At 32.0% G+C, this 17,855-nt stretch overlaps 2 protein-coding genes across 3 annotated transcripts; one reads left to right on the top strand and one right to left on the bottom strand.

The window, feature by feature from the left end:
- The first annotated feature begins 764 nt into the window (after positions 1-764).
- On the top strand, positions 765-6,728 carry LOC120080132 (putative receptor-like protein kinase At2g42960). Of its 2 annotated transcripts, XM_039034699.2 has the most exons (7): positions 765-1,018; positions 1,772-2,429; positions 3,584-3,688; positions 4,638-4,760; positions 4,883-5,053; positions 5,149-5,278; positions 6,158-6,728. In XM_039034699.2, the coding sequence occupies exons 2-7, from the start codon at positions 1,792-1,794 to the stop codon at positions 6,398-6,400; spliced, it is 1,410 nt and encodes a 469-aa protein (XP_038890627.1). In that variant the 5' UTR covers positions 765-1,018; positions 1,772-1,791; the 3' UTR covers positions 6,401-6,728. The 2 variants fall into 2 exon arrangements, with proteins under 2 accessions (XP_038890627.1, XP_090170589.1); XM_090314463.1 differs by lacking the exon at positions 1,772-2,429 and having other exon boundaries at positions 804-1,018.
- A 7,271-nt stretch (positions 6,729-13,999) lies between these two features.
- On the bottom strand, positions 14,000-14,362 carry LOC120079244 (uncharacterized). The gene has a single exon (XM_039033404.1). It carries the CDS (start codon positions 14,360-14,362, stop codon positions 14,000-14,002), a length of 363 nt encoding a protein of 120 aa, XP_038889332.1.
- Positions 14,363-17,855: the final 3,493 nt, after the last annotated feature.

Consider the following 17,855-nt stretch of genomic DNA (forward strand, 5'->3'; position numbering starts at 1 on the left):
TTCTGTCTTTAATATAAGTTAATTAATTATATTTATTTTTTTCATCAAATTATATTTATTTTTTAATAAAATGTATATATGATGATATGTCGAGGTTAAAGTGCAAATCTTAAATCCTATACACCAAATTAAAAAAAAATTCAAATCTCAAGATAAAATTGTAAGATTAAAAAACCTTTAAACTAAATTGAAATAGAACTTACTCAAAATTAATGGATTAAAAATATAATATATTAAAACCTAGAAATCAAATAGAAATTAAACTAAAAATCTAGAAATAAAATTATATTTTATAACAAAATAAAAACATTTGACAATCTCAATAAAAAAAAAAAAAAGTCTAAAAAGAAAAAATGAAATAGAGATAACAAAAAAAAGAAAGTAAAAAAAAAAAAAAAAAAAAAAAAAAAAAAAAAGAGGTGCGTCTCTTAAAGGGACGCACCCCATAAAAAACAAAAAAACAACACCATTTTCCTAATTTATTTCTAAACAACTCCTTTCCCTAACTTTTTTTTTCAAAAATTACCCCTCTTATCCAATTAACCCCTAAAGTATGTACACTAACGAGCAAATTAAGTAACATACAAGTAACATTATGGAATTTTAATATCTCAATTACTCTCTAACAAATAATTAAGTAGATCTCTAGGCCTTAATTACGAGATTATTATTCATTCCTTTTCAAAATGAATGGTTGATGAGAAGTCATTATCACTACAATCAAAGTGAATCCCATGAAGAATTGGCTAAAATTTTCTTCTTGCCTCTTCTTTTTTTTTTTTTTTTGACTCTCAAATAATGCCTTCAATTTCTTCACACTTTCTTCTTCTTCTTCTTATTAGAGCTCTCTAAGTGTTTTTCTTTTTATCTCTGCTGCAATATTCAGTGATGCCATCTTCACAGATTCATTTTGTGGTTCATACAAACCATGATTGCTTCTATGGCTTTAGAGGATGCTTGGCTGTGGCAAAGGTATTTCACAAGTTGGCCTTGTAATCAACTACAACCACCTCTCCAGGTGAGTGGAATGGTTCCTTAGATTTTTTTTTTTTTTTTTTTTTTTTTTTTTAATTTTATTTATGTAAAATTCATACAATCGATGAGTCAAGGACGAGACAAAATTTTACCTGCTAATGTTTTATGTATGTACTATGCATATGCTTTTTGACTTACAACAAACTAAGATGGTCAACTCCTTCCTTCTTCGTTTTGTCACTGGTTATCACATGTTTGAAAATTTGGCTAAACTTTAAAAAACACGTCTGAACTTTGTTCTTCATTTAAATAATATCCATATTCTTTGAGAAGTTGTAGTATTATATATCTTGACCCTTCATGGACCTTTCAAAATCTTTAGAAATTTAGATGAAAACTGGGACGACCTGAAATGGTGTGGCGATGCAAATTTTCATTTTAGGTCACTGTCACACCATTCTAGGTTCTAATTATTTCTTTATGAAATTTCCGAAAGATTTCTACTTTAGAGTAGTTTTGAAATATTTAGAAAAGTCAAAGGTAAAATTGTAACTCTTGAAAGAATATAGAAGTATTTTTAAAACAAAGGACAATATGATTGATAATATGACTAGATGAATAATATGAAGGATAGTTTTACACCTTTAGGTGTACTAGAGGGACAGTTTAATATCTAAAGCCAATTACCAACCATATTTTATATGAACTTTTTTTCCCTCTCACTTTCATGGGTATTGTGTATTATCAATAACATATAGTTCAAAAAGGACTAAATATCTTTCTCCACATTTGACAGGAATCTAGAGAAAACAAGCCATGGCCACCAATGATCTAAACAAAGAGCTCTCAAAGAAAACAAACATATTAGGCCTAAAAGTATGGGAAGTCATTGGAATTGGAGTAGGCCTTTTCATAATCTCAATCCTCTGTATACTCTCACTCTGTTTAACCTCATTCAATCACAAGAAATCAAAAAAACCATCAGCAGCCAATTCCAACACTTTGTTTCCTCTCACTCAAATCCCATCTCATTCAAAGGACATAAAGGCAGTTCATATCACCACTACTCAAAAAATTAAGCCAACAACTCAAATGGGAAAATTTGAAACCAATAATTATAGCAGTGAATCAGGATCATTGTTTCATCCATTGAGCTATGGCCATGGTTCACAATCAGGGGATGAAGGCAGCTCGGGCACCGTCACAACAACAACAATGTACCGACGTTCGATGTCGCCTACGACGACGATGACGACGGCTCCTTCGCCATTGTTGGGTATGCCGGAGATGTCTCAATTGGGGTGGGGGTATTGGTTTACTTTGAGAGAGCTGGATTTGGCTACTAATTTGTTCTCTGAAGAGAATTTGATCGGAGAAGGAGGGTATGGAGTTGTGTTTAGAGGGAGATTATTGAATGGGACACCAGTGGCAGTTAAAAAGATTTTTAATGGACAGTAAGTTTTGGGAGCCTAAGTTTGGTGAAAATTTCTAGTACTTTTTTATTTTTTATTATTTTTATTTTTAGTGTGAGTGGATTTCACGTCATTTTTTAAAGAAGGATGATGAGACAAGTAATATATAGGAATATGCATAGTGTACATGAATTGGATTGGATCGGGTTGAGGGTATTTTTTAGATCAATTCGAAAATTCAGGCTAGTTGGATTAACAACCCAAACAACCCGAATAAAGTCTCTAACTCAACCCAAACCAACCTTTAAAATTCGGGTTGGGTTGGGTTATTTGTCGGGTTATAACTTATTTTTTTTTCTTTTTAATTAAAAAGATGTACAACACATGACTAATAACTAAAATCTCATAAAATTCAAATGCTAAATATCAAATATCTAAGATATTTATTACAAACTTTAAATAAAGATAAATATCATTACAATTTTAAAATAAAAAATATTTAAAATTCACAATTTAATCGATACAAAGTAATCAAATTTTAAACAAAGATATATATATATATAAAATTCAGGTTGGATTGAGTCTATCAAAAAAAATTTTTAACCAACGCACGACTCAACTCAACCCAAACAAAAACAAAACTAACCCAACCCAACCCAACCCAACCCAACCCAACCCAACCCTTATATTTTGGGTTGGACAGTTTGGATTGTTTAGATTGTCGGATTATTTACACACCCCTACATAGTGTCATAATACTAGTAATTTCTTCGAAAAATTTCTAGTATTATGATAGTACCTACTATCTTATTGATGATTTGACACATCATCAAATGATATATTAATTTATTTCGTAGACCTCACTAATTTCTTTCAGATTTTGCTATATTCACAATTATTTAAAAATATTAAACAATTAATTATTAACCATAAAAATGCTAAACATTGTAATTATTATAAATTTTACTTTTATGACAATCAATGAATAGAGGTTGCTGTAGTACTAGAAAATTTTCCTAATTTTCTTGGTTTTGAAGCAGAAAATTTCTAATACTTTACGTAGCTAGTATCATAGTTGATACTCCATTTGTTCATATTGTGATTTTGATGACGTGACAAATAATGTACAGAAGTGGAATTTTCTCTACTTTGAAGGGCAAAATTGAACTTTTATTTTTTGCCCTTTTTCTTTGTAGGGGCCAAGCAGAGAAGGAATTTAGAGCGGAAGTTGAGGCAATTGGGCATGTAAGACATAAGAATCTTGTTCGTCTTTTGGGATATTGCATTGAAGGGACTCATAGGTACCAAATTCCTCTCTCTCTAACAATTAGTTTTGGAAGAAACTTGCCAACACCATGTTTTTTTTTTTCTTTTATTGTCTATGTACGACATGTGTCTTTGAGCTTCTAATTTCTTAATTAATCGAGTATATCTATTTTAACAAGTTAAACTATGTTCATGTCGTAAATTTTAGTGGGATTTAATTATTTATTAAATACAATAACAATAAATCGCCCCTACAATTTTTTTTTTTTTTTTACAGTGGGATGGTAGAGAGGAAAGGTTTTATTTTATTATTAATATATTTTTCAAATAATATCCCATAAAATAAATTCAATGATGGTATTAGGAATTTTGTTGACGATAAATAGGGTTATTTACATTAACCTATATGTTATTTCATTTTATATGATGCACAAAATTCTTAAGTGTTGTTGTTATGATCAACAATTATAACGATGGTTTTAAAAAAAAAAATCCATAAGACTATATTAAACTTGGAAAAATTTCCAACAAATTTGCTAATTTACAACCAACGAGCGAGTTTTTGATTGATATGATTGGAAAACATAGAGGATAAAAAAGAGAGTTCTTTTTCCTCCAAATATTGAACATTCTCTATGAAAATTTTAATGGTGAACAACATAAAATTCCTATAACTTTTGGAAAAAAAAAATATGTAGCCTACACATTGACTCGTCACATTTTGAAGTCGTACATTTTTAGTCATTAAAAAATGTTTAGTGGAATGCAATAAAAATAGCCAATAAAAAACATATCAAATCGCCAAAATGAACTTAGTTCAAATAATATAGAGTAAATGTTAGTTATCAAGAAGTCTATGATTCGCTAAGTACAAACTATACTTGCTTTCATTCCACACCCTAACATTGAGTATGCGTTAGCTACCAAGAGGTCCGTAATCTCAAAGCAAGTACAATATTCTTAGCTTTGTTCCACACCTTTCAGGATGTTGGTGTATGAGTACATAAACAATGGAAGCTTAGATCTATGGCTACATGAAGGAATGGGAGAGAATAGATATCTTACATGGGAGGCTCGAATGAAGATCATGTTGGGGACTGCCAAAGGGTTAGTAAAATCAAGTTTAATTAATTTGAAGTTTTTAAGGATATGATAATCATAATGTCTTGTTTTTTTTTTTTTTTTTGAACAACCTATGAACGTTAATTATTTTTGTCATGTCACAAAAGAATTGCATACTTACACGAAGCCATTGAGCCAAAGGTGGTACATAGAGACATAAAGGCTAGCAACATACTTATAGATGAAAATTTCAATGCTAAAGTATCAGATTTTGGGTTAGCAAAGTTGATGGATGCTGGAAAAACTCATGTCACAACAAGAGTTATGGGCACATTTGGGTATATTCTTCCATATTGTATAATATTTTTGTTTCATTTAGTATTGTGTTGGGTATTTTTATGATTATTGTGTGGTTTGGGTCTATATATTACAGTTACGTGGCTCCTGAATATGCAAATACTGGACTTCTAAATGAGAAGAGCGATGTGTACAGTTTCGGAGTTGTGCTGATAGAAACAATCACAGGAAGAGATCCGGTGGACTATGGACGTCCACCCAAACAGGTATTTACTAATCATACTGATAATTTCTTAATCCCTACCTGATTTTTTAAGACTAAACTTATTTAACCTTGATATTTACTTTTCTAATAGGTTTATGAATTTTTAATTTTATATTCAATAGATTTATATCATTAACTCCATTTAATTTTAAGGCTTATGTACTATCCACGTTGATGTAACATTACCAACAAAAAAAAAAAAAAAAAAAAAAAAGAAAAAGAAAAAGAAAAAAGGTTAAATTATGGGATTGACCTCAAATTTTAAAATTTGTGTTTATTTTAGTCTCCAAACTTTAAAAATATCTAATGAGTCTATAAACTTTCAATCTTGGGTCTAATAGAATCTTTATAATATTCAATTTTTTTTAAAAGAATATTATGTTTAATGAAACTTTAAAAACTTTTAGTTTTGTGTCTAGTATATATCTAATTTTTTTCTTCTAAAAAATGTTGAATTATATCGGTAACCTATTAGATACAAAATTGATCTGAGTTTAAAGTATTTTTTACAATTTTAAGACCTATTAAACACATTTAAACAATAAAGCTAAAAGTTTACAGGCTAAACTAATAATTTAACCTTAAATGTACTTTCTTGTTAACTCGACCACTAAATATTTTTACCAATATTTATTATTTTTTTAAAAAAGAAAAAATATATTCTCTCTCCTTTTCTCTTCTTGTTCTCCTAATGTATTTGTCAAAACCATTAGTGATGGGTAATAACACATAGTACTGCACTTAGTATTTAAATATTACAAAAGATGTGTTTGCCATTTCTAGTTGATTTAGAAAGAAAATAGCGACATAGATATTACTTAAACGATATTGAATAGAATATTCTATTTAGGTATAGGAAGTAAAATAAATACGAATGCAGGTGAACGTGGTAGATTGGCTGAAAATGATGATTGGAAGTAGAAGATGCGAAGAAGTGGTAGATCCAAAAATAGGGGTTGAAGGAAGGCCATCCACAAGAGGATTGAAAAGAATTCTATTGGTTGCATTGAGATGTGTGGATCCTGATTTTGATAAGAGACCAAAAATGGGCCAAGTTGTTAGAATGCTTGAATCTCAAGATCATCATTATAATTCTTCTCATACACCTTCTACTACTACTTGAGTTATTTTTATTTTTATTTTAGTTTTAGTTTTACATCTCAACACACTCTCTCTCAACTTCTTCATATGTATAGGATATAGGAATGACAATAATGTGTGTATATATAATATGTATAAGTTTGTTTTTTTTTCACCATTTTGATCCTAGGTGATGTGGGTCATCATATGTCGATTGATGACAGGGCTACACCAATGCGTGTGCGTCATTAAAAGATAGGTTTTAGCAAATTGTAAGTTGGGTCAACGTGTCGCTCAAATCCTTTGTACTATAGTGATGCATGCACGTTAAATGCATAGCGAATTATCAAAAAACGAATCATTTTATCTCATTATGTTCACGTTAAATGTATATTATGATAGATAAAACTAACACGCTATGAAAGAAATCAGAATTAATAAGCACTACAATTATACTTAATTTGAGTTTATAAAGCATGCTAAACAATTTTGTAGAAACGAGAGTTTCATGTTAGAATATCTTTGATGAACAACTAAAATTCTTCTTCTCCTCTACGAATTTGATATCCAAAACACCAATGGATCCTCTTACTTGGAATGAGAGGTGACATCTCAGAATTGAGGTCAATTGTATTAGAGAAGATAAGGGTTTGGAGAGAATTTTTGGAAAAAACAATTTCAACTTACATGATCCTCTAAATCCTCTAAATCAGATGTATTTAAGCAAATTAATCGTGCAAACATTTTAATTTTAGCTTAATGACATCTAAAGAAGCTGATTGTGAGTGGGCTAGGTGATTCAAATGGGTGAAACCAACCAATTAGAAAGAAAAAAGTTGGATAATTCCACTCAAAGTGGAAATTGGAATTTTCCATTTAAAATTCAATTTTGAATTTAATTCTTATTTTCACTAAAATTAAAACCAAATTTTGATTTTCAAAAATTGGAAAATATTTTATTTAAATAATTAATTAAACAATTTTAATTAATTAATTAATTAATAATTTAATATCAAATATTAAATTAATCAATGAAGCAAAGATATTTCATGTGAGGCAAAGAATTCGTATCAGACACGTATCAGATACCGATACTGCTAGATACGTATATGACACATGATTTGATGTATCTATTTATATGCATACTTTTTTATAAAGAAAAAAAGACAAGCAACTCATCTAATATTTCCCAATCTAAAACTAGGCAACCTATTTAAAAAACTTACTACTCGAGTCCAAAACTAAAAAAAAAAAAAATCACGGACCAAACCCTAGACTAGAATCATCTAATCTCTATCTCACATTTGAGTCCCCACAAAGTCCACCAAAATATAAACCATTTGGATATCTTCAACAATTCAATGAAGAAGTTCTTCGTTTATCTTCATATTTCTCCGCTAATCTTCTTCTTCTTCTTTGCAATATGAGATACTATTCTATTGCATGGTATTAACTATTGTACTTCAACATCTTAGATGTTGCTTTTTTATATTGTATTTAAGTATTTGTATTCTATTTTGTTCTATTGTTATTAACTTGTATGCTACTCTATATCCTAGATTTTTTTTAGAGAAAAATAAAATGTATTTTCAAAGTATCAGTACCCTCGTTTTTTAGAAAAATATATATTAAAAAATATATAAAAAAATGACGCATCCTTAGACATATCCGTATCTTAGGTTTTTTAGAAATTGACGAATTGTTGTATCCGATCGTATCCGTATCGTGTAGTCGTATCTGTGTCTACGCTTCATAGAGATTAATCAAACACCTAGTTTATACATGAATCCTATTTATGTAAACCAATATTTAAATCAATATTTAAATATTTTAATCTCTACGATTTCGTTTAATTTAAACAAAATTAAACGTTCTAATTATATCAAATATAATTAATCAAACCCTAAATTGAATTTGAATACTTCAAATTTAAAACTCTTATTCCGAATTTGAACATTTCAAATCTACTCAATTCACTAATCTAAGATTATTTTATCAGCTAGTAGAGGGACCTTATGAACCTATAGATCATGAGCTCTAACGATATGAGATTAATTGACTAAACTTTTTATACTAAATTAAATCAATATTCATTAACTACCAAAATGTAAGAGTATATCAGCATGTAACGGAAGCAACAAGGATCAATAAGCACTCTAATTCATTAATTTTGGCAGTAACTAAAGTATGTTCATCTAACATAAGAGAGTTTGAAGTCATACCTTTGTAATACTCTTCAAGATCTTGATTCTCAGCTATTATCTTCTCCGAAACTTGCTGTGAACCACCCCAAGATCTTCCCCACTATACTTTGGAACTTTAGAATGAGTTGTGGGACTTAAAAACAGCTTGAACGAAAGGAAACTTGGAGAGAATCTCACTGCTACTACCCACTTGATGAACAATTTCTTCAGCCCGAATATTTCTGTAAAAACTCTTTGAATGCATGTCTCAATTCTACTTCAATCTTCTTTATTTATTGCAGGTCTCTCATGCAAAGAAGATGGCGGCATGAATGCAACTCATGCTTGGAGTTAATTAAGCAAATGTAAATGGGTTTTGTGGGAGCTAGTTGAAGATGATAATGGGAAAATCCAAATTTCCATTGTGTTGATTTTCTTATTTTTCAATTTTTCATCAAATGATTTCAAAAGCCAATTTGATTTTAAAATTGAAAATATTATTAATTTCATAAATTAATTTTCTAATAAAATTAATAAATGATTATTTAAATAATTCAATTAATTCTAATTAATTTAATATCAAATATTAAATTTTACACAAATTCATCTTCATATATTTAAATCATATTTAAATATAAATTCTTCTATTACGTCTAATTCTAATTTGAACGTTTCAAATCAACTTATCATGCTACTCTAAAGCTAATCTATTTACGAGCTAGTAAGGGGACATCGCAGACCTACAGACAGATCATGGGCTCCAACGATCCGAGATTAATTGGCTAAACTCATTATATCGAATTAACCCCCATTCGTTAACTAATGGGTCACTCAACTAAAGTCCATAGTTGAACTCCCCTCACTGTAGATATGTTATGTCCACTTGATATAACCATGATCAGTAAGTTGATCCTTCACAAGTCGTTTGTAATCACAACTGGGTCAAGATCACCGTTTTACCGTTGTGAATACATCTCGTTCCTTAAGTTCCTACTGACCCTCTAATGAATAATTTTTTATTCATAATACCTATGAATCAAGTCCTTTCTCTATCATGAGAAGGCGAGGCCCTGATTGTTCAAGACCTGGAATTAGTACTTAAGAGAATAACCTATCTGCTAACCCTAAATCGGGTAGGAGTGAGTTTCATCTTGCAGGGCTATGTCCCTAGCTATTCATCCGGTCTTATCCCTAAAATGGAGGGTTTATTGAGCAGTGATGTTGGACTACTCTCACCTATGGAGATTAAAGGATAATCTTGAACAAACAGGAGCTCATAGCTAGCTCAGGATTAAGATCGAGTTATCCTAGGTTACTTAACAATGAAATAGTTAGTTTTAACAGTAAATGCTCGTTATAAAGAAAAATGACTATTTTCGTGGTCCAGTCTATATGCAAGCTCATTGCATAGGATGCCTCCACTTACATGTCTTTACATGAATGATCTGTGGATCACATCATTTGTATTACCTACAAAATGGGCTGCATCTGATAGTGTTTCCAGGGTGAGATATCTAATTTCATCCATATACTTATTAGACCATTTAGGCTATATACTATTAACTTAATCCTGTTTATGTCACCACATAAAGTCAAAGTATTCACATTATAGTCATGGATATGTTTATTAGATTTTCATAATAGAATGCAAAATCAACAACTTTATTGAATATGTTACTCAATAATATTTTATTGATAAATAGAATGTTTAATACGAACTGCGAGTTCTAGGACATTCCCAACAATCTCCCACTTGGACTAAAACTCCAGTGAGAACAAACATATACAATACACTGTTGAGAAATATAAAGGAAAAATACAATAAACTAGAGCATCTTTAATACCATAGATATTCTTTCACTTACCCTATATTACACTACTCAGAGGCCTAGTCCAATCAGGTGGCCCTTGAACACTTTAGCCGAGAGGGCCTTTGTAAATGGATCAGCAAGGCTATCTTCAGAGGCTATCTTTGTGACGATCACATCTCTTCGGTGTACGATCTCTCTAATGAGACGATACTTTCTCTCAATATGTTTTCCATGTTTGTGACTCTTTGGTTCTTTCGAGTTGGCAACAGCACCACTATTGTCACAATACAGTGTGATAGATAGGTGCATATCTGGAACTACTTCCAAATTATCCAAGAATTTGTATAGCCATATTTCTTCTTTAGCAACTTCACATGCAGCCACATATTCTGCTTCCATTGTGGAGTCAGCGATACAACTTTGCTTAATGCTTCTCCAAACTATAGCTCCTTCATTGAGAGTAAAAACTAATCATGAAGTAGATTACCTTGAATCTACGTCAGTCTGGAAATCAAAATCAGTGTATCCTGTGAGGATCAAATCCTTAGGTCCATACACAAGCATATAGTTCCCCGTTCTTCTTAGATACTTGAGGATGTTTTTTACAGCAGTCCAATGACTGTGTCCTGAATTGGATTGGAACCTGCTGACGATTCCAATTGCAAAGCATATGTCAGGGCGTGTACATAACATTGCGTACATCAAACTCCCAACTGTAGATACATATGGAAGTCTTGTCATTTCTTCAATATCTTGAGGTGTCTTAGTACACCGTTCCTTTGACAAATGAATTCCATGTCTAAAAGGTAACATACCTCTTTTGGAATTTTACATATTATATTTTGATAACATCTTGTCAATATAAGATGCTTGAGATAGTACTAGAGTTCTATTCTCTCGATTTCGAAAGAGATGTATTCCTAGAATGTATTGAGCATCACCCAAATCTTTTATTTGAAATTGTGTTGCTAACCATCTCTTTACGTCAGCAAGGAAACTTGTGTCATTCCAATGAGCAAGATATCATCAACATAAAGAACTAAGAATGCTACAGTGTTCTTGACTATCTTCTTGTATATACAAGGTTCGTCTCTTGTTGACTATCTTCTTGTATACACAAGGTTCGTCAACATTTTGTTCAAAGCCATAAGATTTAATCGTAGTATCAAACCTTATATTCTAGGATCTTGATGCTTGTTTCAATCAATAAATGGATCGCTTAAGCTTACAGACTTTCTGCTTCTGTCCTTTTTTTATGAACCTTTCTGGTTGAGACATAAAAATACTTTCATCAAGATAGCCATTTAGGAAATCTATCTTGACATCCATTTGTCATATTTCATAGTCATAATATGTGGCAATGAAAAGAAGTATTCTTATTGACTTTATTATGGCAACATGAGAAAAAGTTTCTTCATAATCAACTCCTTCTCTTTGGGTAAAACTTTTTGCCACGAGTCTAGCTTTATAGGTTTGAACTTTGCTAGTTTGGTCTCGTTTCCTCTTGTAGATCCATTTGCAACCTATAGGTATTACCCCATGTGGTTGATCTACAAGTTCCCAGACAGAGTTGAAGTACATAGACTCCATTTCAACGTCTATGGCTTTTATCCACTGTTCCCTGTCAACATCTTCCATTGCTTTTTAAAAGTTAATGGATCCTTTAAACCATCATCCTGTATGATGTTTTGAGTTTCTTTCAAACTCATATAGCGTTCAAGTTGTTGAAAAACCCTCCCGCTACGTCAAGGGATCCTCAACTCTTGGGATGGACGTGACGGGATAACAACAGTTGTTGATGAACCAGCTTGATCAACACCTCTTGTTGATATTTCTGTAGTATCTTTGGTCATTTCTTGCAATATTGGTTTACTGTGAGGTAGATGATTTTTTATATGATCGTCTTCCAAGAATGTAGCGTTTGTCGATACAAATACTTTTTCTTCTTGGGGATTATAAAACAATCCTATTTTTTTGTTTCTTTGGATTATCCTATAAAAAGGCATAATTTCGGACGTGTTTCTAATTTCTTAGGATTTTGTACCAACACATGTGCTGGACAACCCCAGATATAGAAATGACGTAAACTAGTTTTGCGTCATTTCCATAATTCATATGGTGTTTTTGAAACACTTTTTGAAGGAATAATGTTTAAAATAAATACTACGGTCTGTACTGCATACCCCCAAAAGGATTGAGGTAATTGGGCATAACTCATCATTAATAGGACCATGTCTAACAAGGTTCGATTTCTCCTTTCTGCAACACTATTTTGTTGTGGTGTTCCAGGTGCTGTGAGCTAGGACTGAATTCAATGATCTACTAGATAGTTATGGAATTGTAAATCCATATACTCACCATCTCGATCAAATCAAAATGTTTTAATTCATTTACTTAACAAATTTTTTGTCTCAGTCTTAAATTCTTTGAACTTTTCAAGAGTTTCAGACTTATGATTGATTAAGTAAATATAGCCATATCTAGGGTAATCATCAATAAAACCGACGAAATACCGATAACCTCCTCAAGCTTTTATATTCATCGGACCACATAGGTCTGAATGTATAATTACAAAAGACTATTTGGCACGAAGACCTTTGTCAGAAAAAGATCTTTGTGTTATTTTTCCCTCGAGACATTATTCAGATGGAAGTAAAGAACTATCTTCTAACTGATTTAGATGACCGCTTTTTACCAATCTCTCAATCCTGTTGAGATTAATGTGACTAAGTCTGAGGTGTCAAAGATAGCCATGAGGAGAAATTTTTCGTTTCTTATTTTGAGTCTCAGTCATTTTAAACATATCTATATTTAGAATGGCCTTCATTTCAGTTGGTTTTAAATGTACAAGTTATTTTCGAGTTTTCAAAAAAAATATGAACACCTTTTAAATAAACAAACACTTCATTAGATTCAAAGGATATTCTGTACATATTTTCTAGCAAACAGGAAATGAAGATTAAGTTTCTTTTCATCTTAGATGCATAATATACATTCCTAAGTAAGATAAAAGATTCTCCTAAAAATAGCTTGACATCTCCCACTGCATGAGCTGAAATGATTTCTCCCGTTCCCACCTTGAAAGTCATTTCCTGATCAGAAAGTTTTCTCTAAGAACTAGTTTCCTATAGAAAAGTGCAAACATGATTAGAGGCGCCTGAATCCAATATCCAGGTAAGGTAAGTATTCTCCACTAAACATGTTTCAACTACTAGTAAATCGAATTTACCTTGTTTCGCCTTTTCCGCTTTCTTTTCAGCCAAATACTTTGGGCAGTTACGCTTCCAATACCCATCTTCTCCGCAATGGAAACATTTTCCTTTGGGAGTTTTGTTTTTGTTTTTATTTTTCTTAGCAGTGGTTTTCTTTTTCTATTTTCCTTTCTTCTTCATTCGTACGAATTTGTCTTTCGAAGAAGAAGGAACAAATTTCTTGTTATCAAATGGGTTTTGTTCTGGACGTAGACCCTTTAAAAAAATTCTTAGGTTTAGAAATAACATTTATTTCTTTCTCTTTCAGTTTCATCATAGACTGATATGTCTGTAACTCGTTCAACAACATGGTCAGATTATAAGTAATTTTGTTCATAACAACATTGGTTCTGAATGGCAGATAACTCCCCGAGAGAGATTCCAATATCATACTTACCTAACTTGTTTCATCTATCATCGCCCCATGTGCCTCAGCAACATTAAAATAGACCATCATATCGAGAACATGTTCTCTAACGTTAATTCCATCTTTCATGTGAGTAACATCTTTCATGCGAGTAACATAGACATACTTAATGGCTTCATGTCGAACAGAGGATGACGGTTGCCCGAAGATCTCCTGAAGTGATGCCATTATCTCACGGGCGATAGGCATAACCTCATGTTTCTTATTAAGTTCATCAGATATACTTGCTAAGATGTAGGCCCAAGCTTTCTCATTAGCCCTTACCCACCTTTCATAAATGTCCCGAACATTTCTGTTTGCTATTGTACTAAGAACCGGAGGACATTCCTCCATCAACATAAACCTCAAATCATCCACAACTAACATTGTATTGATGTTGGATTTCCAATTTGAATATCCTTCACCATTAAATTTATCGAAAGCTAGCAATTGTATGATTGAATTCGACATTGCTGTAACAATTTAAACAAATTCTATTAAATATTTATGCATCTAAATCCAATTTTAGCAAAATAATAAAGTACCCAATAAATCTTTATCTATTTGCAATGATACTTTAGTGATTTAGAACAATTGTGACTGAGGGGTTGTCAAGAATTCCTTCACTGAAGCAAGACAATTCTTGACCAAATACTATATCAGAATAACTCTTTACTCCTATAGTTCTTTTGGTTATCGTTTTCAGTCAAGATCTTTACTAACAATTTAGTAATTCTTGTAAGTGTGACATGCCATTTTCAGATCTTATAGAACGGTATGAATATGCCCCCGAAATAGAAGACAATACCCAAGACAGAACTATAAGACCCTATTCATTTTATTGAATCCTGGGTTGTTTCGAATCCTATGTTACAACCCTCCGAGGGGATCGTCATGGTTAACGCTAGCGTGCTGCTAAAAACGACAGCAGGCGCAACATAGGAATCTCATGGTTCAAACTAATGGAGGAGACTATAGGACAATGTTGACACATTTCCTTCACCTACTTACTTTGAACTACTTCCCTCATTCACCTTGTTATTGACCCATGCAAACACTTTCTGAATGAAGCAGTCACGGTAAAAACGACACGAAGCCGAGTATGGATCTCATGGTGTGAGCTCTTGAGGACGTAAGAGCTAATAACTATATATCGAATATATTGTTAATCTCCCACTGAAATGTTCTATATGTTTGGGTATTTATTTACGTATAAACGGCTAGATTTAACAACCTAAGTCTATATCATTTTTATCCAAGTATAACAATTATATTTGGATATAATCCTACGATGTCTGAGTGTGTAAACCATTTTTAAACCTCACACTGCTCATGCAAGCTCATAAAATCTGTTAACAACGCTCAATCTTTCGTTCATAATCCTTAGGTAGGAGGTGTTTCGTAAACCATCAACTTAAGTACCCCCAGCTTTAGACAGGTTATGAACCGATTTGAGTTTGTAACCAAATTATATAAGGTAACAATCTATTTTAACGATTAAAACTAGTTGTTAACTTAAGTGAGCATGCAGCTATTCTTCATTATAGATTTTAAACATTTAACCTAATTTTGTAACAGCTAACAAAATTTTAGACATGCTAAATATCCACAACATACAACAAAGACATTTAATATCTAATATAACAATTATATTAAATAAAAGAAACCCTAACATGCATACTATATATTATAACATTTTATAACATACTTTCAATGCATGTAACATTCTTCCTACGGTGGGGTTTTAAATCTACATGGCATATTGTATGCATATACATGATTTATTTAACTATTATATACATCACAAGCATAAACAATTAAACGCAAACTGATATGGTTTTAGTTTTGGCATAAACAAGCAAACAAATGCCTAATTATTACAAAACAGCTTCGAAACCGCTTCTGAACCGTTCGAACAGCTCCAAACCGAACCCAAACAACTTGAACCAAAATAAAAAAATCAAAACCGGACCAGCCAAAAACCTTTTGAGGTTGAATCAGACAGAACCTTGAGAAAATCGGCCAAAAACCTTTTGAGGTTGAATCAGACAGGACCTTGAGAAAATCGGTTGAACCGATTACTCTCAGTCCATGCTCCAAATCTCGCTAAGGCTCATCGTGTAGCACTGATGTCTATTGTCTAGCATGATCGTCTTGTGTCGGACAGAGCTACACAATCGTGTAATGTCTTCCAACTATCATGTATCACATTGTTAAGTGTTGGGCATAGCTACACGATCGTGTAGTGCTATTGTATAGTGTGTCTTCGCATCATTCAATGCCCGCGCAAAGCTACAGAATCGTGTAATACTATTGCATACCACTTCAATGCATCGTTCAATGCCGCAGCTACACAATCGTGTAGTGCCATCGTATCGTACTCCAACACATCGTTCAATGCTGCAGCTACACGATCGTGTAGTCCCATCGTATAGCACTTCAACGCATGGCTTAGCACGCACTGCTACACGATTGTCTAGCGCACAACACTACAATAACCAGTGCCCTTAGCTAGATGATCGTCTAGCTTTTCTTCACAACATCGTTTAGTGCCCGTAGCTAGACGATCGTCTAGCAATTAAACCTCAACGACGATATTTGAGCAGAGGCCAAAAAACTGGAATTTGCAACTCGGCCTTCTTCACTTGTTTCTTTAATTACATCTTATTTTCAACTCTAATGACTCCAAATAAATTAAAGACTCTTAAAAACACATCAAGAGCCAATTACAAATTTAATCAAGAAATCAAAGAGAAATAAAATGCCAAATCTCAAAAAACCATATCAGTGCACCAGTTTCATATAACTCATGAAAAACACCCACCACACCAAAATTAAACCATATTGAATGCTTATATGATGTTATGATACCAATTGTAAGAGTATATCAGCATGCAGCGAAAGCAACAAGGATCAATAAGCACTCTAATTCATTGATTTTGGCAGTAATTAAAGCATGCTCATCTAACATAAAAGGGTTTGAAGTCATACCTTTGTAGAACTGTTTAAGATCTTGATTCTCAGCTGTTATCTTCTTTGAAACTTGTTGTGAACCACTTCAAGATCTTCCCCACTATACTCTTGGAGCTTTATAATGAGTCGTGGGATCAAGAACAGCTTGAACGAAAAGAAACTTGGAGAGAAGCTCACTGCTACTACCCACTTGAAAAACAATTTCTTCAACCCGAATTTTTCTGTAAAAACTCTTTGAATACATGCCTCAATTCCCTCCAATCTTCTTTATTTATTGCAGGTCTCTCATTCAAAGAAGATGGTTGCATGTGATGCAACTCATGTTTGGAGTTATTGAAGCAAATGTAAATGGGTTTTGTGTGAGCTAGTTGAAGGGTTAATAGAAAAATTCATCTTTCCATTTTGTGTAAATTTTCCAATTTTTCAATTTTTCATCAAATGATTTCAATTTGATTTTAAAATTTAAAATGTTATTAATTTTACAAAATTAATTTTATAATAAAATTAATAAATAATTATTTAAATAATTGTTTAAATAATTCAATGAATTCTAATTAATTTAATATCAAATATTAAATTATTTTTTACACAAATCCACCTTCATATATTTAAATCATATTTAAATATAAATTCTCCTATTTCATTTAATTCTAATTTGAACGTTTCAAATTAACTTATCATGCTACTCTAAAGTTAATCCATTTACAAGCTAGTAGGGGGACCTCGCGGACCTACAGATCATTGGCTCCAACGATCCGAGATTAAATGGCTAAACTCATTACACCGAATTAACCCTTATTCGTTAACTAACGGGTCACTCCTCTAAAGCCCATAGTTGAACTCCCCTCACTATAGATATATTATGTCCACTTGA

This window comes from Benincasa hispida, chromosome 6, assembly GCF_027475165.1.
Source record: "Benincasa hispida cultivar pf3 chromosome 6, pf3_genome.v1.1, whole genome shotgun sequence".
Lineage (NCBI taxonomy): Eukaryota > Viridiplantae > Streptophyta > Magnoliopsida > Cucurbitales > Cucurbitaceae > Benincasa > Benincasa hispida.